The sequence below is a fragment of the Chionomys nivalis genome, chromosome 1 (assembly GCF_950005125.1).
Source record: "Chionomys nivalis chromosome 1, mChiNiv1.1, whole genome shotgun sequence".
In the NCBI taxonomy this organism is placed as follows: Eukaryota; Metazoa; Chordata; class Mammalia; order Rodentia; family Cricetidae; genus Chionomys; species Chionomys nivalis.
The window spans coordinates 195,519,911-195,542,151 of NC_080086.1; the positions used below are offsets into that span (position 1 = coordinate 195,519,911).

At 43.9% G+C, this 22,241-nt stretch overlaps 1 protein-coding gene across 2 annotated transcripts in view; it reads left to right on the top strand.

Annotated features, from left to right (window-relative positions):
- Slc25a13 (solute carrier family 25 member 13) overlaps nt 1-22,241 on the top strand; it is a 189,322-nt gene that overhangs the window by 35,160 nt on the left and 131,921 nt on the right. The window contains exon 3 of one of the 2 annotated variants that reach the window (XM_057769944.1): nt 3,150-3,292. The exons of the other annotated variant lie outside the window; for it this stretch is intronic. Within the exon in view, the coding sequence (XP_057625927.1) occupies nt 3,150-3,292 (143 nt within the window). The remainder of the gene's footprint in view (nt 1-3,149; nt 3,293-22,241) is intronic. 2 annotated transcript variants of the gene reach the window in all.

Genomic DNA, 22,241 nt, shown 5'->3' on the forward strand with positions numbered 1-22,241 from the left:
AGCCTTTCATTGACTCAAAATATATTTTGAACACGTTTCACGGCCAGGGAGCAGTCTGGGAATTTATGGAAAGAACTATGAAAACACAGCCAAAACGTCCTGTCTTGACAGAGCCCTCCCTGCAGTTGCAGCAAGTAAGAGTCACTGTTCTCTTGCAAGGACAGACAGGTCAACAAGAAAGGATGGCCTTGGACCATCTCCCACTGATCAGAACTGCCAGACCTTCCTGTGTTCTTCATGGTGATGTTCCTGGCAGCTCCAGAGTGCACGCTGGCCCAGGAAGCCATTCCAGCCTGTCAGAACTGAAGCTGCAGTTGGAGTCGGCGTCTCCATGTATTCTCTCGTGACCATTTGAAAATTTATGAGTGAAAAACCTGCATCCCAAAGAGTAGGGAAGGGAGAGACTTTTGTGGGCCTGAAACAACCAATAGATGGAGTGGAAGAAGCTACAGTTGAAAGAGCCTTGTGTCAGACCACACACAGACAAGGCACTGATATGCTAAGGGCTCAAAAGCCAGGAGAGAAACTGTGTTGGTATTTGGCCTTGAGATGAGAAAAGGCTAGCTTTCTAAGGTCAAAAAAGGAACAGAAGCATTTACAAAGGGGGAAAAAAGCCCTTTAGACTCAATTACATAAAAATGTCAAAGCGAAAAAGTATTTGAAAGAAATCTGACCCTGGAAGGGGGCGAGAGCATCTTCTCGCGCTGTTGGTGGCAGAGTAGATTGGTGTAGTCGTTTCTGGAGAACAGTTTGATAATACGTGCCGCTGCCTGCAAGTTCCTGTCCTGTTACTCAACAATTTCTTCTTTTACTGGGTCTAGTTTTTGAAAATAGTCAGGAATTTGTACAAATGTTATATACAAGAATGGCTATCTTAGGTTTCCTTACAAAATAACCTGAACTGGAAATAATCTAAATGTGTACCAGCAGGAGAAAAGTTAAATTGTGTTTTACAGTAAATTAATCACTATCATAGGCTTATATATACCTTGGTATAACCAAACCGTAGGATTGCTGTCATTAGCAGTGACAAACATACCCTTCCATTTCAAGCTTGTTTGTCCTCATTTGGGGGAAAAACTCACAGTAAATTCTTTCTTGCCGACATCCCCTCGGCCCCGAACTAAATGCCGCTGAAGGATGGTGGCATCATGGGCTCTCTCTCTTTTTCTGTACTTTCTCTCTGTGAAACATGCTTAGAAGATGGAACCCTACCATTTCCCACGGCCTCCCGTAGGCAGTGGCCAGGGCTGGATGAAAGAGAATCCTCATTACTTGGGCCGCACCAGCAGCAGATGCCACTCAGTGAAACAGAAGATTAAAAAAAAGACCTTTACAATAGCAAAAACAGAGTCAGCAGAGGGGTTCAGCGGGTAAAGGTGCTCGCCACTACCCGATTTCCTGAGTTTCAACCCCAGGGCTCAGGGGTGGAAAGGAGACTTCCACAAGTTGCCCTGTGGTTCCCGCATGGATGCTGTGGCATGTGCATATAATGCATGCATGCATACTTACATATACACACATACATATATGTACATGCATACATACATAAATGTATTTAAAAAAGCAAAACCAAAAGTGTGCTTATTATGTTCTGGTCATCGTTCATACTGTATTTCATTACTATCTTTTTTTTTGAGACAGGGTTTCTCTGTGGTTTTGGAGCCTCTCCTGGAACTAGCTCTTGTAGACCAGGCTGGTCTCGAACTCACAGAGATTCGCCTGCCTCTGCCTCCCGAGTGCTGGGATTAAAGGCGTGCGCCACCACCGCCCGGCTTCATTATTATCTTGTTTGCTTCATGCATCAGCCAATTGGAACTAGTAATATTATTGTACCCATTTTGCAGATGAGGCATCAGAGTCCAGAAACTTTAACTGTCAAGACTTTCAGGTGGTAACAGGCACAGCCCCAAACTGCAAGATTACAAAGTCTGTTATTGCTCCTCATTACCCTGGCTGCTAGTGTGGGATCACCTAGGAAGCCCTGTGCTCCTCATTGCCCTGGCTGCTGGTGTGGTTCTTATCACCTAGGAAGCCCTGTGCTCAGCGCACCTTGTTCTCCCCTCCCTTTGCTCTTTTCTCTTTGGAAACGGGAAATCTGCTTCTGCCCCACAAGGATGCCAGCCACCCACATGTTTATTCTCAGCATTTCCCCAAACTTAGGGGTTCCCGGAACAAGACACAGCCAAGTCCCTCTTGCCTAAACTGGACCAAGTCCTAGAAGAGCACCACGGAGGGGAGTCCTGTGCCAGTGAGTTCCTGTAACGCTGAGTGAGAGGACATGAATGAGGGCAGATTTAAATCTGCTTCTGATGTAGGGAGCTGTTGTGTGGCTCCCGGCAGCACTCAGCTCAGTCTGCCATCTTTTCTCGGAGACTGGAAGCCTCCATGATCTGTTGACAGATGAGCCAGGTCTGCTAGCATTTGAGTGAGTTATTTGTACAGTTCAAGACTCAGGAACTGGGCAGACCTCAAGCCGTCAGGGACTCCAGCAAGAGGGTGGAGGGAGCAAGTTCTATAAAATGCTTATAGGAGCAAAATAAAGGAAATAGGTTTGATTGGCTAAAACAGAAAGCCAGAGTCCCTTTGGCTAAGCTTCAGTTTTGTTTCTGTGTTTGCACTGCCTCGGGCTTTGGTTTCCCACATAGGAATGCAAGGTGTAGGAGCTGCCTCACTACAGCCTCCTGAAAGAGGATTCAGTGCTTCCCAGCTGATCCCACCTTAGGCAGGACGTGTTATTAAGCTCACATGCTGGGAACCTAGCACTTCGGAGACTGAGGTAGGGGAGCTCCTGAGTTTGAGGCTACCTGTGCTTCATACCCTGCGTCGGCATTATTTTATGTTCCCTAGTAACCTTCCCTTTCCCCAAGTCATGACAGTCAAAATTGTTATCAGACATTACCAAATGTCTCCTTATGGGGGGAAAAGCCACTCTTGAGTGCTATTGATAAGCATAAAACTTGACTGTTTAAATTCTTTCTTTGAAGTGATGGGTGATTATTGCCTTTTGAAGATAGCATTAACTTACGTGATTTTTATCTTTTGAATGTTTGTGGCCTTTTCAGTATTGAGTATGATTATATATTTTTAAGAATCAGATATATTAAATAATGTCTCTTAACTCTTTTTCTTTTTCTTTTTTTTAATAGTATGCAAGCATTGAAAAAAATGGTGAATTTTTTATGTCTCCTAATGACTTTGTCACTCGGTATCTGAATATTTTTGGAGAAAACCAGCCCAACCCAAAGACTGTGGAACTTTTAAGCGGTGTGGTGGATCAGACCAAAGATGGGTACGTGCACTTGTAGTTAGCTTCCTTAAGTTTTCTGCTCACGGCAGCTTTGTTTTGCTTAATAATAAATAGCTCGCTAAATGTCTGCATCCTATATAGCGCCAAAAATGTTTTTTCTACATATTCATCCATCATTTTAGAAATGATATCTTTAATAATCATTCAAGATTATTTCACAGTTGGTGATTCCATGTTTTGAAGACGTGTTTATAACTGCATGAGACTGTTATAACTAATGAGGTGGTGTGAACATGTATGAATGTATTTACATATATGTTGCGTGTCTCAAGATAGCAGTAAAATTATGAACTTCAACGTGACTCTGTGAACATAACTTCTATCGTCTTTCCCTCTGTCCTCATTGTCTTTAAAATTTCACATGTGGTAAAATGGCATTAAAATGGGAGACAGAAAAATCTCATGGCTTCAAGTTACCAAGGAAGCAGCCTTTGCTTGGCTGGAGACCCCATTGAATAGCCCTGAGCAGGTGCTCAGCGGAACACCCTTCACCTTGTCCCCCTGCCTTATGTTTCCTCTGTGTCTCCTCTGGAATTGGTAATCTGGCCTTATTTGATGGAGGAATCTTGGACTTGTGTAATTTAACATGTTGAGTTGAAAAAGTTATCTGGGTGAACCTAAATCCCGTCACAAGTGTCTTTGAAGGTGGGGGCAGAAGAAGATTTGACACAGGGCCCTGGTGTTATAAGATTGCAGAGCTAAAGTCTGTGTGAGGCATCCCCAACCAGGAGCCTGCAGCCACCCACGCCTGCATGAACCTAAAATGGAGCTCCCTAGAATCTCTGGAGAGAGATCCCGTCTGGCCCTGCTAACACCTTCATTTAGGACTTTGGAGTTTCTGAACTAAAATAGAATATATTTCTTCTGTGTTCAGTCTTCCAACTTGTTGTAAAGCTTGTTTTATTTAATTTTAAGTCACAAAAATATTTATCATATACAACTATGTAGAAGTACGCATAGTGGAACGGACTAATCTTCCTAATCTTCCTAGTTAACACACCTTTTACACTATGTGCTTCTTTTGTTTTGTATTCAGAGCACTTAAACTTCCCTTAGCAATTTTCAGGTGTACCTGTGTGTTTTTAATCATAGCCCCACAGTATCCAAACTGTCTTTTGAAAATACTTTGTTCTTTGAACATAAGTCACCTTGATGCTTCCTCCCCATGCCAGCCCCTGGTAATCACCATTCTGCACTGTCTGCTTTCATGGATTCTGATGTTTTAATCACCATTCTGCACTCTCTGCATTCATGGATTCTGATGTTTTTAGGTTCTGCTTATAGCCGAGAACTTGCGTCCTTTATTTTTCAGTGCCTAGTTTATCTCACTTAATGTTATGTCTTCCAGGTTCGTCCACATTGTCACATGTGATAGAATTTCTTAAGGTTGAGTACTATTCCGTTAGGTGTTTATAGCAAATTCTTAATTCACTCATCCGTTGATCCATGCTTGAGTTTACATCATCTTGGCTATTGTAACTAATGTTGTGGTGATCGTGGGAGCGCAGCCGTTTCTTTAATACACTGACTGTGTTGTAATTGATTGTAACAGTTTTTGTCTCTGGGAAATTAGAAAGCCTATAGTTCTAAAGAATTTTCGTTGGTCAATGACCAGCTTTTTCTACGAAAAACATCCCTATCTTCTCCCAATGGTACCTTTTGACTGATCAGCCTTCTGTTAAGCAGCGACTCCCAGTAGCAGCGACTCCCGGTAGCAGCTGCCTTCGTCTGACTTGGGGTTGCACTCGGCAGCAGAGTTGAAAGCCTGTGGTCAGCAGGGTCCCCCTATCTGGATGTGAGTCTAGCATATCTGGGGTACAGTATACAGGGATTGATGGGAGAGACGGGCCATGTCTAGACCATGTAAGTAGTCCTTAACTCTGAGGATGAGATTCTCCACAAGCTGTGGAGAGCCACCCAAGACTGGTTTGAATTAGGAAGTCGGCATGGTTTCTTGCAGGGCAGCGGAATCCCTATTGATATTCTTTGTTGTGTTTAGATTTTTTCTTTGTTCTACTGTCTTAATCCATTTAAGGATGGACTTAATCAATTTCTGAAGGCCCTTGAGCGAGTTGAAAAGAGATTTTGAATGCTTGGGGCTGGAGGCCTCTGGTTTGAGGGCCAGGTTCCTGAGTGAGGGAGGCTTACATCTGAGGAGGGAGAAGAGATGGGTTTCAGGATTTCTCAGAGCCCAGACCCCCTTAGCCAAGCCATGTAATTAACTAAGCAGGGTGTCCTACTGTTGGGAGCTGTGAACCCCCAGATCCTGAATTTCTTGTAAACAACTTGTTTTCCCCTGATCTGAGTGCCTACAGCTGCTCTGAGCACGAGACCTTCAGGAGTTCCTGATGGCAGGGGAATGGTTTCTGGTGCATTCGGCTGGGGCGTGGCTATCCCTATATAAGCTGCCCCTGGACACAATAAAGGGGGCATTCTTGGGGCATTCTGGTATCAAGGATGACCTGTGTCTCTGAGTCTTTGTGTGTTTCAATCTCCAGCCCCTTGCCCAGTTCACAAGCTGTATGGTAGCCCATGGAGCGCAGACGGGTGTGGTGTGCTACATCCTACCAGCTGCTGGGTGTGTATGGCTTCTGATGGGTCTTTTAGACTTGGTGGTGACTGTAGCTTTTATTTATTTATTTATTTATTTATTTATTTATTTATTTATTTATTTATTTATTTATTTATTTATTTATTTTGGTTTTTTGGTTTTTTCAAGACAGGGTTTCTCTGTTGCTTTGGAGCCTGTCCTGGAACTAGCTCTTGTAGACCAGGCTGGTCTCGAACTCACAGAGATCCGCCTGCCTCTGCCTCCCAAGTGCTGGGATTAAAGGCGTGTGCCACCACCGCCCGGCTGACTGTAGCTTTTGATTAGGATGGAAACTGTGCTGTGTCTGTCATCTAAGTATAATTTTCATATATAGCTCATACTTCTTATCTTCTAAGAACCAGGTGGAAATCTTAATGTTGGTCCTCATGAGCTTTGCAACACATTTCTGATTGTAGTGATTGTCTCATGAGAGCAAGCTAAGACCAAAATCTTTGTGGTTAAGTGGGGCTGGGGTGAGCTGGGGTTGGTGAATGCTTTCTTTTAGCTGGCTATACCTGCAATAGATGCTGAGCCCTTCCTGTCAGGGGGCTCAGGTGACTGGAGCTTGCTAGGATCGCGTAGAACTTTCCCATAGGCAGCTGTCCCTTGATGGCCATGCAGTTGGGTTCAGGGCCCTCACAGGGTCCAGCCAAGGTCTGCCCATGCTCCTTCTAGAAGAGCGCTGTCTGTGGTTCTTACATCGAACCTATCATGTTTTCCACTGTGCTTTAAGTCATCATCAGATGACTTAGTAGCTAACACAATAAAAGGGTAGGTAAATAGTTTTCTCTCACATTGTTTAATGACAAGAAAGCCCCTGTTCGGTATGGGTGCATTTTCTTTTCTGAGTGTTTGCTAGCTGTCACGGGTGGTTAAATGTTTAGATTTAGGGCTCACGGACACAGACGGCCAACTGTTCATGCTTTTACCCTTGGGCATAGAACCCTGTGTGCTCCGGGAAGATGTGTTCTGTGAGAGCAGACTTTGGGGAGTGTCAGGTATTCTGGTGTCCACGATGGGCCCAAGGTAGAGGCGACCTCCTTATCAGCCCCCCACCCCCATTTTATTGTTCTCACCCTGGGCCAGCACTCCCGCCTGAGGATTGTAGGGTGTCAGAAAAGGTAGAGAACAAGGGTTATGTGGCTGGCGCACAGTGTGTTGTTCCTTTCCCATGTTCACCGCTTCCTTCTTAGTGATGAAAATTTAGCCTTTTAAATCCTTCCCAGGGCTAGGAGGATATAATAGTGTTGATGATAAAATCATTTTTATATACCTGTTTTCACTTTGTGAGGCTGTGGTGAAAAAACCCAGACCTTGGCCACACGCTGGGAGTTAATGAGGTTTACAATTGGCAGTGCTTAAAGAGTATTAGGGTAATGTATTTAAACATCAGCTGTTCACAGGCTGAGCCACTCACGTCTTGGAGTCGTCCCATTCAGCAGAGGAGACCTTTCTGTCTAATGACGGTGGACAGGCATTTCAGGCAAACACCTGAAATTCATAATCTACAGAATTAAGCAAAGGCATCTTTTTAATTAAAAAAAAAAGCCTTGATAATAATCATCACCAGTCAAACCGAGGAGCTTAAATGTTCTTCGTAGTCATCAGACTCCCAAATTAATCTACCAAAACAAAAGGCCTCATTAAGAGCTCTCATTGAATCAGCGTTATCTTTCTCTTTCTGTGGATGTCTGATTAACCCCCTTTATTTTTGCATTACTCACTCCATGTTTAATATTTGATGTCTGAAATCATAGGGGTGCATGCAATGTGGTGGCTAGACGCTGTCTACAAGGAGTAAATTAAAAAGGATTTTAAAAAAGGTTGGTGGTATTATGTTGCTGATGCATTTGAAAATCTTTAGGAATGTCAGATGCCGGGCTCTTATTTTTCTTTTTAATTCCAGAAAGGGTTGATTAATGACTAGGTACTGATTTCACATCTCATTCATATGTACCTACTGCTCCCCCCTTCTCCTCTTACTCGCCCGAGCCCTCTTTGGGAGAGTTTCTCTGGAGGGGCAGGGTAAGAAATGGCCATGGCTAGAGGGGAAAGGGAGGTCACAGGAGGCTCTTTTGCACAGGGACTGCTAACGGAAGGCTTGTGATGGGCAGGAGTCTTTGGAGAGCCGAGCAAATCCATCATGGAGGTAGGAAAGCAAAGTCATTTTGGTCTAGACAAGGAGATTGGCTTCTTGTAAGAACATGGAGAATTCTAGAACAAGTGTGGCCAGTGGACCCTGGAAGTCCATGGTCTTTTCAAGAGTCTAGATGGTGAGAACTGTTCCTGTACAAAGGAGGACGTGCAGGTATCTCTAAGACGGAGGAGGTTGAAATGGCCCCAGATTCAAAACCTGACCCCAAAGCTACGAATCTAAAAGGCAGGGCCTTGGAGAAGTGGTTACACAGGCTGTGTCTCCTGGATGGGATTAGTGATTTTTTTATGGAGACTTGAAGGAACCTGTTCACGCCTCCCACCATCCAGGGAAAACAGAAGGTACTGTCTGTGTGGAACAGGTCTCCACCAGACACTAAATCTACTGACGTCTCTTGATCTGCAGAACTGTCAGCCAAACCTTTGTTCATGAGTTTGTTCTAGCAGGCTGAGTGGAGCAAGACAGATGCCAAGGCACCGAGTTGCCTTTCTCGTTATCACACTGGAACAGCGGCGACGGCAGTGTTTTCACTCCAGCATGTTGCTGAAGGATGAAAGTTACTGAGTTTTCTCAAAGTATTGAACATACATTGAGCAACTAAATGGGGACATACACATAAGAACTTAATACACTTATGCTTACTATAATTTGATGCTTGAGGAAAGAACTCAGTTTTGAGTTAATAGCTGAATTAGTATTTTCTCCAAGAATGAATTATTTTATAATAATTAAATTTTTTCATGTGACAATTTCTGGATAGTAAAGACTTTCCTAATGTTACTGGTGATAACATTAATGAAAGTAGCCTTTTAAATATGGTGATGAAATGTCCCCAGTGTTCAGAAGATCCACATAACCTAGGGGACAGTATTTTTAGTTGGCCAAGACCTGCTGTAAAAGAACTCCAGCTGGTTAAAGGGTCTGCTCAGGCGAAACTACACTGGGTGTCAAGGCAACAGCGGGAAAGATCCACACAGCTTCCACTTCCACGCTGCCACGTTCCACTTCCACGCTGCCACGAATGCTCAAGAAATAGCTGCTTGTTAGTGTTGCCACTGATGTTACAGCAGAGAATAACACCTCAGTTTCCTGAAAGGACCATTACAACCCTACTTTCTCTTTGCATTGTGAATCTGTATGAACCTTCAACTAGAAGAGCGCATCACTACAGACTGAAGGCAGTGGTTTTCCACTGAGATGTTAAAAGAACTTTCAGAATTAAATGTGCTTTTTTTCACTAGTGCCTTTGTTTAAAAACAGATTCTCTCTCTCTCTCTCTCTCCCTGTCTCTCTGTCTCTGTTTCTGTCTCTGTCTCTCTCTCTCAAGGTTTCTAACACTCTTAGCTGTCCTGGAACTCTATTTGTTGACTAGGCTGTCCTTGAACTAAGATTCACCTGCCTCTAAAATGCTGGGATTAAAGGTGTGCAACCACCACCCAGCCAAAAACATACATATTTTTCAAACAAATGTTTATATTACCATTTATTATTTTTTTTTTTACCATGTAATACAGCTGTTATCAACCTGTGGGTCATGACCCCTTTGGCTTCAAAGGAACCTTTCACAGGGGTAATGTAACATCATGGGAAAACGCAGGTACACATTAATACATAACAGTAGCAAAACGACAGTTATGAAGTAGCAACGGAAGTAATTTTATGGTTGAGGTCATCACAGCATGAGGATGTACTAACGGGACCACGCGTTAAGAAGGTTGAGAACCACTGATGCAATAAATTTCTTCTTCTTCCTCTTCTTTAAAGTTTCTTTGAGAAAGGGTTTTCCTGTGTATCCTTGGCCGTCCCGGAACTTACTCTGTAGACCAGGCTGGCCTTGAATGTATCTGGCATATGCCACCACTGCCCTTCATGGATTTCCTTTTTTAATGGATTAATATACACACTTAAAACTTCTCAGTTTTAGTTTCTAATAGTATGGTAGAGATGATATATATAAGTAAAAGCTAACTGGGGTCCAAGCAATTTCTAGACTGCTAAGGTTTCCCAGAACCCACAGGTTTGAAGATTGCTGGCTAGGAAAAAAATAGAAAGGAAGGTAGAGAGGGAAAGGAGTGCTGGGCTGGAGACTACTGATGAGGTTTATTTTATTTATTTATTTATTTATTTTTTTTTGATTTTCGAGACAGGGTTTCTCTGTAGCTTTTTTGGTTCCTGTCCTGGAACTAGCTCTTTTAGACCAGGCTGGCCTCAAACTCACAGAGATCTGCCTGCCTCTGCCTCCCGAGTGCTGGGATTAAAGGCGTGCGCCACCACCGCTCGGCTGATGAGGTTTAGAAAGACGTTTACTCATGACATCATTGATTTTTTTTTTCTCTTTCCTGGAAACAGATGAGTGAGTGGGCGGTGTTGAATGAGGTATTGCTGTGTCCAGAGAGAATGAAACAGTCGTCTTGACTAGGATGTGTGGATGAGGGAACAGCAAGACTGCGCAGAACCCGCCCGAGCGTCTACCTGGGCATCATCCTAAAACCGAACCAAAGACCCCTTACTATATGTACTAGCTGCCTTTTCCATCACTGTGGCGGAAGCAGCTTAAAAGAGGAAGGATTTATTTGGGTTTGTGTTTCAGGAGACAGCGTCTATTTGGCAGCGAGGGTATGGTGACTGGGCACGTCTGTGGTGGTGCCGTCTGCGGGGGCAGCAAGGGCATGGTAACTGGGCACGCCTGTGGTAGAGCCGTCTGCGGGGGCAGCGAGGGTATGGTGACTGGGCACGTCTGTAGTGGTGCCGTCTGCGGGGGCAGTGAGGGCATGGTAACTGGGGGCACGTCTGTGGTAGAGCCGTCTGCGGGGGCAGGAGCTCTAGGCTCAGCTTGTTCAGAAGTTGACGGAACAAGATCAGAAGTGGATACCACCTTCGAGACTTGCCAAGTGACTCACTTAAGCTTGATAGTCTGTCCACAATCCCAGAAGGTTCCATGACCTCCCAAGCCAGCACCACCAGCTGGTGACCAAGTGTAAATACACAAATCTATGGGAAATAGTCCACCTTCAAAAAACACAGTAGGGCTGGGTGTTTTACATGTCAGCTGCTCCAGCCCTGGCAAGGATAAGAAAGGTTAGGTGTAGCAAGGCATGAGGTTTCGGCCGTGAAGACTCTAGAGTAGGAGGCAGTCCATACAGGTATGGGACACACAGGGACAATTAGACTGTAGAATATACTTATTTCCTGTGGTTTTTTTTTTTTTTTTTGTGGGGTGGGGGTTCCTAGTGCTGGGCACTGAACTCTGGGCCCTGTGGATGTTAAGCAAACACTATCATTGACTGATACTCCCAGTTAGATTTTTTTTTGGGGGGGGGCAAAGAGGATGGTGAAGTCAGAGCAAAGGTGTCAGCTTCATGAATTGCATTATTCAATGTGGATGGAAGCTGCTGAGATTGGGGTACAAGGGGAGAGAAGAGGAAAACTGAAAGACAATGGCCCCAAAGCAAGAAGCAGAAATTGAGACAAGGATCGGTCCTGTTGAAAGCCTAGTTCTGACCGGCTAGAAGGGGTGGGGAAGAGCTCCCAGCGAAAGGGAAGTTAATGTAAATGGGAGGCCTTGGTGTGTGAAGCACCTGAGATGTAAAGAATCAGTAATATATTGCAACTCTTTCGATTTGAAGGATAAAAATAGTAAGCATGTTGAAGATTCAGGTAGGAGTGGAGTTGGGGACAATGCCAGCCTAGCACCTAAAAGGATGGGTGGGAAGGGAGCTGAGCATGATGAGGTCAGAAGACAGAACGGGTGCCCAGCGGCGCGGTGCGATGGGAACGTTACTCCGGACCATGCGTAATTAAATCTCAACACAAAATTTGCAAAGAAAGGAGGTTGAGTGCAACCACTGTCGTATAAAGTGAAGCACCAGTCTCTTTCTCTACCAGTGTTTGTATGGGAAGAACAGGCTGTGACAGTTACTCAGTTAAAGCTGTCTTCAACAGAGCCGTGAAGGTTTCCTGAAGCAGAGCTGCTCTGGTTTGCATGTCTCCCAAGGCTCCTGTTTGAAATGCCTTCCCAAGGCTGCAGCATTGAGGGGCGGGCTCTTGACACACGGAGCTGTCAGTGGGCTAATGATGCCGGAGAGTGCTCTGTATAAAACCCGTGTGGCTGGCCTTCTCATCCTCGTTAGTGAGAGGGATGCTGCAGGAAACCCTTAACAGATGGTGGGGCTTTGACTCAGCCCCCACCCCATCACTGTGAGGAAGCATCCACCTGCTGTTTGTAGATGACCCAGGCTAGAGCAGAGCCCGTGCTAGAGAGGAAACACCAGGGATTTAGTGCTTACTGACTTTCCCTCTGGTAATTGTCAGCGGGTCACTTTCCAGAATGCGCTGCGCACATCAAGTAAGCTGTTGAGAATACGGTTTGAACTGCAATCTAATCGAAAAGTTTGCCTTGCCAGGTCACGGCAGTGGTGGTGCACACCTTTAATCCCAGCACTCAGGAGACAGAGGCAGGCGGATCTCTGTGAGTTCAAGTTCAGCCTGGTCTACAAAGCGAGTTCCAGGACAGCTAGGATTGTTATATAGAGAAACCCTGTCTCAGAAAAACAAAACAAAAAAACCAAAACTTTAGGGTCATCAGTTTGGAGTGAAAAAGGCAAGAGTTGAGAGATCTTCCTGCCCCAGCCTCCCCCAGGGTGAGGTTTCAGGAGTCTGTTCCCTTCCCATCCCCCAGCCCAGCCTCTTAATCTTTTCTTGAGCAGTTGTATGGAGACTTCTCTGGGACGTGCGTTAGTATTAACTCTGAATGACTTACACCCTTTCCAGTGAGTGGGTAGGGTGAGTTTCAGTTCATGCTAATATTTCTAATTCACAAATAAATTAAACTGATGAAATTAAATTTAAATTATTTTTATTTCTTTGGTTTTCTGTGTTTTTTTTTTCATTGAAAGTCCTAGTTGTCAGCAGCATTCCCAGAACTGCATCTTTGTTTTATGCAGATGCTCAAAGTAACAACACTTACATCGTTTCTAACAATTAGATAGTGAGTGAAGATTAAGGTTTCTTTTCAGCTGTTTGTGCTTAGACTGTATTCCACGAAATAGATGCAGTTAAGAGATTGCGTCCTAGAGTGTGTGAGTAACTCGTTGCTCTGTGTGGTTTGGCCACTGACTTGATGTATGGTTAGGTTCATTTGTTTCAGTTTGTTTTCAATTTTTAGGCATTGCTTTTTTTTTCTCTCTCTTTTTTGCCCTTGGACCTAATTGCATTTTGCATATGTAAAACATATGTTCCCGAAGTCTAGACTGTAACAGAAGAGAGGTCTGCTGGGAGGCCTGACTCCTGTCTCTCCTGAGTGCCTTCCTCTGTGGAGTTGCTCTTTCTCCCTCTACAAAATATTTCTCTTCCTCAGTGAGGGAATTGATATTAATATTCGTGTTCAAGTTGGCTTCTTATTCATACGGAACAGACAGAGAATAAGTGCTCTCTCCCCCATACCCATGCTACACACCACACACATATACACACCCACACTTACACCACAGCCCCCACCATATGTACACATATGCACACACCACACACACCACACACAGACATCACACACACATATACACACCCACACTTACACCACAGCCCCCACCATATGTACACTTACGCACACATCATACACCACACACAGATATCACACACACATATCCACACCCACACGTACACCACAGCCCCCACCATATGTACATATACGCACACACCACACACACACCACCTTACACTACCCACACCGCATACATACACACCACATAAACTCACACCACAGCCCCCCACACCACATAAACACATACACTCATACACCACACTTTCCCCCCACCACACCCTCCCACACCCCCACACCACACACATACAGACACCCCACACCACATACACTCCCCCCCCCCCCCCCACACACACTCTCTCTCTGGAGAGAGTGCTTATAGGTTCTCCACAGAAAGAGTTAGTAGTTCCAGGCTTACTATAAGGAATCAGCTCCCTGTTATGGTAGCAGAGCCATCCCATGTCTTGCCCGTCTGCAAGCTGGAGACCGAGGAAAGCCGTGATATTGTGGTAGTTTACCTTCTGAGGCCTGTGAGCCCTTGGAGTAGCTCACAGACTGGGACTGGGGAGATGGTGCAATCAGGAAAGTGCTTGCCACACAAGCTTGAGGCTCTAATGATATGCAATCCTAGCTCCCGCATGAAGAAATGACTGGTACTGTGTGCCTGTAGTCCCAACACTGGAAATGCAGAGACAAGGGTTCTGCGGCTTGCTGGGCACCTAGTCTAGCTGAATCAGTAAGCTCCTGAGAGACCCTGTCTCTGGACGAGGATGGAGGAGGACACCCAATATCCTCTGACTTTTACCCCAATAGCACACAAATATATAAATGCAGATGTGTTCTCTCTCTCTCTCTCTCTCTCTCTCTCTCTCTCTCTCTCTCTCTCTCTCTCTCTCTCTCTCTCTCTCTCTCGGTGAATCCATGTTCCAGCTCAAGTGTTCAGCTAAGAGCCCATGGTCTTCTCTTTTTCCCTCAAGTGCCCTCAAGTGTTTGTTCCATTCAAGCTGTTGGTGATTGGATAATGCCCACCATATTGGGAAGCAAGTCCATCTGGGAAAATGCTAATCTTATTATAAAAATCCCCTCATAGATGTGCTGCAAAGCAGTGTTTCGTCTTGGCTCTCTGAATGCTAATCAGGTTGACATACAAAATAAAGAGTTGTTAGAGAGGAGTGGACACAGCATGACAGGTACTCATTGACTTCAGGATAGTTCCTATACTCCCGTTTGCTCACCAAATGCTTCTTAGACTTCTTTTGATGTTACTGTTACTTTTACTGGTGTAACGTGCATATGTACATACACACATACATACATACATACACACATACACACGCATGCACAAGACTTCTGATAACTCCTTCCACCAGGCATGGTGGCTCTTTCTCATGGAAAAGCATCCCTAATGGAAGGAACACTGGCTGCTGACATAGCACACGCATCTTACTGGGTTCCTTAAATCGGGTGAGACCTTAGGCAAGTGGCCTGCACTCCCTGAGCCTGAGGGACATTTCCTTTGTCACTGAGGAAATGGTGTTACATCTTGCTTGGTGTTACATGCTTGATGTTGCTCCCGGGGCGTGTGACGGTCCAGGTAGCTTCCACCTCAGTTGCCCCATGAACAACCTCTGCTGATTGCACCCACTGCCCGCCTGGCGTTTTTCTGGAACTCTCATCTAAAGAGGTGGCTGTTCTGGCCCTTGCAATTAATTTCTTTGCTCGTTCATTCTTCAGCCTCTCTCCTCAGGTTTCTCTTGCTGTGGGACTGAATTTGCCCTTGTTGAGTCTGCAGCAATCTCCAATGATAATATTAGCCCTCAGGCCGGCAAGTCGTCCCTTGGGCGGTACTTTCTGTCTTTACTCTCGGCACCACCTCAGCCTGATCTTCAGTCTCACTGTCTGCACCATCTGGACTCCTTTTCTGGGTCTTCTGCATCTCTCTGGGTATCACTAGTATTTTCCGGCTCTTCATTTCTTTTTCTTTTTTTTTTTTTTTAAATTTTATTTATTATTTATACAGTTTTCTGTCTGCATGCCAGAAGAGGGAACCAGATCTCATTACAGATGGTTGTGAGCCACCATGTGGGTGCTGGGAATTGAACTCAGGACCTCTGGAAGAGCAGCCAGTGCTCTTAACCTCTGAGCCACCTCTCCAGCCCCGCGGCTCGTCATTTCTTGTGTCACGTCTTAGATGCTCAAAACTTTGGTACTCTTCCCGTCTTCAGTGCCTTTCCCTCCACTGAAGCATCATTCTCTTTTCCTCCCAGCTCCCCTGCAAGGGAACAGACGCGAAAGCACTTTGAAGGTGTTCAGGGACTTGGCCTTCACCAGCTCATCCCTTCTGGTCCCTGATCTGTGGCATGAGTTTGCCTAGTTTGTGCCTTCTACAAGAAGAGTTAAGAAAACGCAGCTGTGTCCCTCTCCTAGGTGTACATCATGTCTCAGGCTAATTTAGAATTAGTTTTTAGATTTACTAAAAAAATATAGATTTTCACTTCAGAAACAAACTAGCCAAGCCTTGTAAGAAGCTGAGGGATGGCTGAAAATGCAGTTCAAGATTTCTGATCCGTTTGTCTGCTTCAGTGTTTTATGTATTTATTTTTGAAGACAGGAAATGAAAAGTCACTAACTTTAGGGATGAAAGAGGAAAGGCTGAAGTTTCTCTTCTGCAGTAATTGTATCTGGAGAGAGAGTTTTCAGAGTCCTGTAGTTTAATTTGCTTTGCAGAGATAGGAAGTCCTCTCAGCTCCGTAGTTGCCGCTTTAGGTGAGTGTGTGTTGTCCGGAGGCTTTAGAGACAGGTAGGTAGTGCGGGGTAGGGTGGGCACACAGCACCAGATGGCCAGACCCAGGTTTAGACAGGCATAATACATTCTTGTGAGGATTTGAATGAAAGTCTACATCCAAGGGTAGTCCTTGTTGTATCAGGGAGATTCTCATTATACTTTGTTAAGATTCTTTGTACAACAAAATGTAATTTTATATAAAAAATTTCACCTTTTGGGGGGGGCAAACTTTTGCCAATTTTATGCAAATTCTGCTCATATAAAATTTTAGTCTTTATGAGACTAGGAGTAGACTGTAAGCCATATTTTCTTTATTGTCAACTTTAGGTGAAAACCTAGAAATAACTACCTAATCAGAATTTTAGAAACAGAAATAGCTTTTTTTTGTTGTTTTTGTTTTGTTTTTGGTTTTTTGAGACAGGGTTTCTCTGTGGCTTTGGAGTCTGTCCTGGAACTAGCTCTGTAGACCAGGCTGGTCTCGAACTCACAGAGATCCGCCTGCCTCTGCCTCCCGAGTGCTGGGATTAAAGGCGTGCGCCACCATCGCCCGGCCAGATATAGCTTTTTAATTTCACTTTCCATTCTTGATATTTTTTAGGTTATCAGGCTAACCTTCTCAGCCATTACAGTTGTTGCAGTCCAGCGTTAATTTGATTTAAAACTATAGCTTGTCCTGTGTAACCCTTTAGAGGGGGCATGGCTACTGCTCTGTCCACCTTGGTTGATTCCTGTTATTGACTGGGTTTTGCTCAAAGATATATTTAGCTTTGTAATCAGTTTGTTTCTTAATAAATGCTTTGTAGAAACATCCATTCAACGTATATTAGTGAAAGCAAAATAAAATATATGCTCATTGTCAATTTTTTTTTTTTTGTTTTGTTTTTTTTGCGCCTGAATCAAACATGTGCTGCTGTTTTCCTTGCCTTGTGGTTGGATGAATGTTAGGGGGAGCATCCAGGGCGACAGCAAGGCCCCTGAAGCAAAGCCACTTGGCTCTTTTTGGCATTTCTTCCTTCTTTGGGCCAGGTAACAGGTGTGATGTGTGTCCCTATCAGCAGGAACGCCTTTATCCTGGTAGCGCTTTCTGTTGAGTTGTTTCCAAGTGGACTGGACAGTACTGGTGGTGCTGCTTCACCAGCCTCTACCTTCCCTTTCTAGGACGTGAGGTTTTCTTTCTCTGTACCGGGGAGAGTAAGAAAATATCAAGGAGTAGCAGTGCCACTTGGGGATTCTCTTTCTATGTGTCCTTTAAAGCAGCAGTGAGCCTTTTGAGGCTCTTTTCAATGCAACGGCAGAAAAGCTCACGGCTGTGGGTGGGCTGAGAGCTCGAGTTTATGTGCAGATCACGATGTGTCCTAAAGCAGCATCACTCTGTGATTTGGGAGGGGTACGGCCTATTGGAAGAGGTGTGTTTATAATTTGAGGCAGTTTACAGAAGTAACTGCTTCTTTGTATGCAGATGCTTGTTTGTGTGGTATAGGGTAAAGGTCTGACATATGGGGTGGCTTCTGCTGTTGATTCTTGCATTTTCTAGAACACCCTGCACAAACCAGTTATTTCTGTAATTGAAACTACGTGATACTTCAGTTTTGAGTATTTAAAGTATTTTAACTATATGAGATAACTGAGGTGATGATGCATCAATTAGTTTGATTATGGTAATGATTTCAGAATGTACATGCCTGTAAACATATGTTGTATGCCCCAGTGCACGCAATGTTTGGGGGTCAATTGTACCCCAGTACATTTGCATGTTTTTTTTTTGTTTGTTTGTTTTTGTTTTTTGAGACAGGGTTTCTCTGTGGCTTTGGAGCCTGTCCTGGAACTAGCTCTTGTAGACCAGGCTGGTCTCGAACTCACAGAGATTCACCTGCCTCCACCTCCCAAGTGCTGGGATTAAAGGCATGTGCCACCACCCCGCCCGGCCTACCCCAGTACATTTAGAAACACGTTTAAGATAATGAATTTGTGTAGTCTCATGCTTTCTGTTTGCTTCCTACGTAAAAGTGTCTTTTGTTGCTGAAAGCCAGTGCGTTCTCTCCTTCCTTCCTGTTAGGAGACGGAGTAGTTTTTGCAGCAAGGAGTAAAATTGCAAACACTTCACCCTCTGTTTGCATGCGATGTTATGACCATTTGATGAGAAGTATTGTCCCTGAAATTCAGTCTGAATTTTCATTTGACCAGAAATTTGTGCAAATTCAATTTAGGATCAACATGTGGGCACTTTTTTCCTGTTCTTATATACAGAAAATCATAATCTATTTTAAGCTTATTGTAACTGATGGAACACTTGTTTACACGGGTAAAATGACTCTATGCAAGTTGTGTATTGAAGTTCATGTTAATGTTTGCTATTTAATGACACCTAATGATATTCAATGAAGGGTTATGCTGAACTGGAGAGAAAATGTGTTACCCAGGCAACTGCCTCTGGCAGACTAGAGATTCAGGCATATGGCTCTATAGTACACATTATTTCAGCATCTTTAAGCATAAAGAACCACACATGTAATTGACTGTAAAAAATTACTGCTCGGTTACTGTATTGTATGGTCACAATAGAAGTAAATGAATACGTCATTGTTGTTGGAACAAGTCTGTTGGGAATCACTCGTAGACTCTACTATTTAAGAAGCTAAAATACAATAAGAAGAAAATAGCTGGTTTAATTAACATGGAAAAATTGGGTTAATTTGAATTCAGCTGGCACAGCAGAGATTAATGTTCGCTGGGGACTTGGGGTGCTATTCTGGTTAAAGATCGTGTACTTTTATATCTTTTTGTCCACACCATGAATCACTTTATGTTTCTAAAAATGATAGGGGCTTTTCCTGTCTTTTACATTTTGCTTTGCCTGGGATTTATATTACGTTCACACCAAGAGAGATTTTGGTGTACTTTTATCCCAAATCTAGGAATTATAATTGAATGAAATAAAATGCTAAAATATTTGTAACTAATTAAAAATGCTTCTCATGGGAAATCAGTCTAACTTGATTTCATGTATTTAAACATTATTTCAGTTGATGCTTATTATTTATACTTTCTAAAGCAGAGTGATTTAATAGGAATTCACCATTGGCAGATGAAAAGAAAATATCCCCTTTGCCCTTGTCACTTTGTGTGTGTGCCAATGCTTAGAGACCTTTTGTTTGTTTTCGAATATTGTTTGAATTATTATTACTTAGGTTAGGAGATTCAGAAAAACTCACCGAGAACAGCAGTGTCTTCCAATAAAAAACATTCTGCTTATTTGTGATTTTCTTTAAATGCAAAGACACGAGTAACTGTCTTTTACTGAAAGTCTCCATGTTGAAAATAATTCCTCATCCGCAGCCGACTTAGGGTCTCAGGGTCTTTTATGAGATTTCCAACTCTAAGCCCAGGGAACTGCCGTCTGATGAGCGAGGGGTTTGCAGTGTGTGCCCCGCTCCTGCTTGGTCCCTGTCCATTTAGAATAACTGATTATTCCGAGTTAATCTGGATAAAGTAACAAGCCACGTTGTGGGCCATTCGTCCAGTACACAGTGGTCCTGGGAAGCTTGATGAATTCCTGGTTTCCCACTGGGGCCTTCCTTTCCTTATTGTATTGTTTTTCCCTCATGACAAATGAAAGTCCCTCTCACTTCTTCGCCCTCATTGCCTGCCCACTCCTTTCTGGAGCAAGGCAAGACAAGAACCCGCGGTTGGAGAATCACCGATCTTAGTAGCCACTTAGAGCTGGCTGACAGATTGTTCACCTGCTGGCTTTTCAGTCAGTGATTGCTTTTCTGTGGTTTAATCTCCCCATTATCCTTCATTGGCCCTTGTAATAAAGTTGAAGCCTTCTCTTCCAGTCTTAACTAAAGAAGAAGGAAAGATGCAGGAAGCTGAGCTTTTTTCGTGTATTTCTTCTTAAGCTGCTGTTAACGTAAATCATTATCCCAACAGGCTGTACAGGTACTTTTCTTCTTTAGTATCTTTTTAAAAGACAATATTGAAATTAAAATGAGTGAGTGATTCATAACGAAGTCTTTTTTTTCCTCCCTGTTTAAGCTCAGTACATTTCTCCTTAAAAAGTCTTTGGTAATCTTCAAATATTAATGATGGAATAGACATAGAAAATGTTTGTGATAAACATTTATCAGTCTGTTCTCAGTATTTGTAAATGTATGGAATTGGAGTAATGTAATATATGATAGGGTCAGCTTTTAAAAAACATTTTAAGATTTTTATTTTGTGCATATGAATGCTTGCCTGCATGTACGTATGTATGCACACCATGTACATGACTGCGGAGGCCAGAGGAGGCTGCTAAGCCGCCATCTCTCCAGCCCCAAATTACCAGGTTTTATAAATGATATTTTCTACCATTAATATCTATTTATCTAGACTGTGGTGACTGAACTTAATTGTCTCTAGCTTAGGAAGCTTATGGTATTCTTGTCTAGGATAAAACTGGCCACAAATCAGAATCCTTTCATACCTCAAAGTCTGAATGGTAGAATGTTGGGGGTGTGGCTCGGGCATGGACGCAGATTTTCCCAAGATCATTGGGCTTCTTTACCCGATAGGGAAAGAAAGAGCAGATGGAGGAAAAGATGTCATTTAGTGTTAGCTGACTATGGGTAACGGAGAGCCAGGAGAGAAATGTTGGTGTAAGTGCTTGATACCTCTGACGTGGAAGAGAATGTTGAAGGTATAGGAATGCCACCCCCCTGGTTGACACCGTCAGTCTGAGGAGCTTGAGAGCCATTTGGAGTGTGCGATAAGGCCGTGGGCACTTTGGTAGCATTGGCAATGTAGATGTCTCTCTGAGTGAAGTTCACAGTTCTGAAAGCTTGTTTATTTATCTCCTTTTGCCAATATGGAGGCAGTGATCTATGCAGAGGTGGTATTTATAGACCAAATTCATAATAACAACACAATAAATCACCAATAAAAGTATTTAACAGCTTTTTAAAGCCAGACAGTAGCCTGCCTCTTTGAATGGCATGTAATCTGCCAGCTTTCGTTGGAGTCAGTGAATTTAAACAGACCCTCAGCAAGCACTCCGGTGAGGTTCGAACGCTAGTAGAGCTGTGATTTTACACGGGCCTTCAGACGGATGAGGCCAAGCCCATGTTGGAGCTAGGTGGGCTCCGGGAGAGTGCCTGAGGACCCCACATGGGAGAGAAGATTTAAGAAGAAAGCCAGGCGAGAGAGACAGATCCCTCGTGGACTAGGAAAGGGGTCACTGCACAGCTAGTGACTATTTCCACCTCCTGCTGGCTTAAAACCAAACAGCTCATTGTCTCTTCTTGGAGTGACTTTTCAACAGTTACTGTGAGTTTTCATAATCAGGACCGGGAGGCCTCTGCAAGTTCTCTGACCATGAACTAGCCTGTTAAATAAGGGTGTTTATGTGTGAGCTCCCTTGACATCTGCCTAAAGGGCATTTCACATCCTTGGGGACCGCCTGCCTCCAGGTGTGATCCAGCGGAGATAGGGCCCTAGGCTGTGACTTCTAGGAGAGGCTCGCTCCTTCAGACTGTCTTCTAGCAGACTGATCCTGAATGTGGCCATGTGTTCTCTGCTGCAATGGGCTGTGATGTACTGTCTCAAGGGGTCTTTTAACTCTGTCAAGATATGCCACTCCCCTGCATACACTGTCCAGTGATGCTGCTTTCTTGTACACGGGAACAAAACTCCTTGTATGGTCCCGCCAGTCTTTCCTTTAGCTACCAGCTGTCTTATCTTTTTCTTTATTTTTTTAATAACATAACTCTGTATTGATTCTTTGGGAATATCATATCATGCACACCAATCCCACTCACCTCTCCGTCTCTTCATAGTCACCCCTCACTCCCGTAGCATCCATCCCCCCAAAAAAAACCCCACAAAACACAA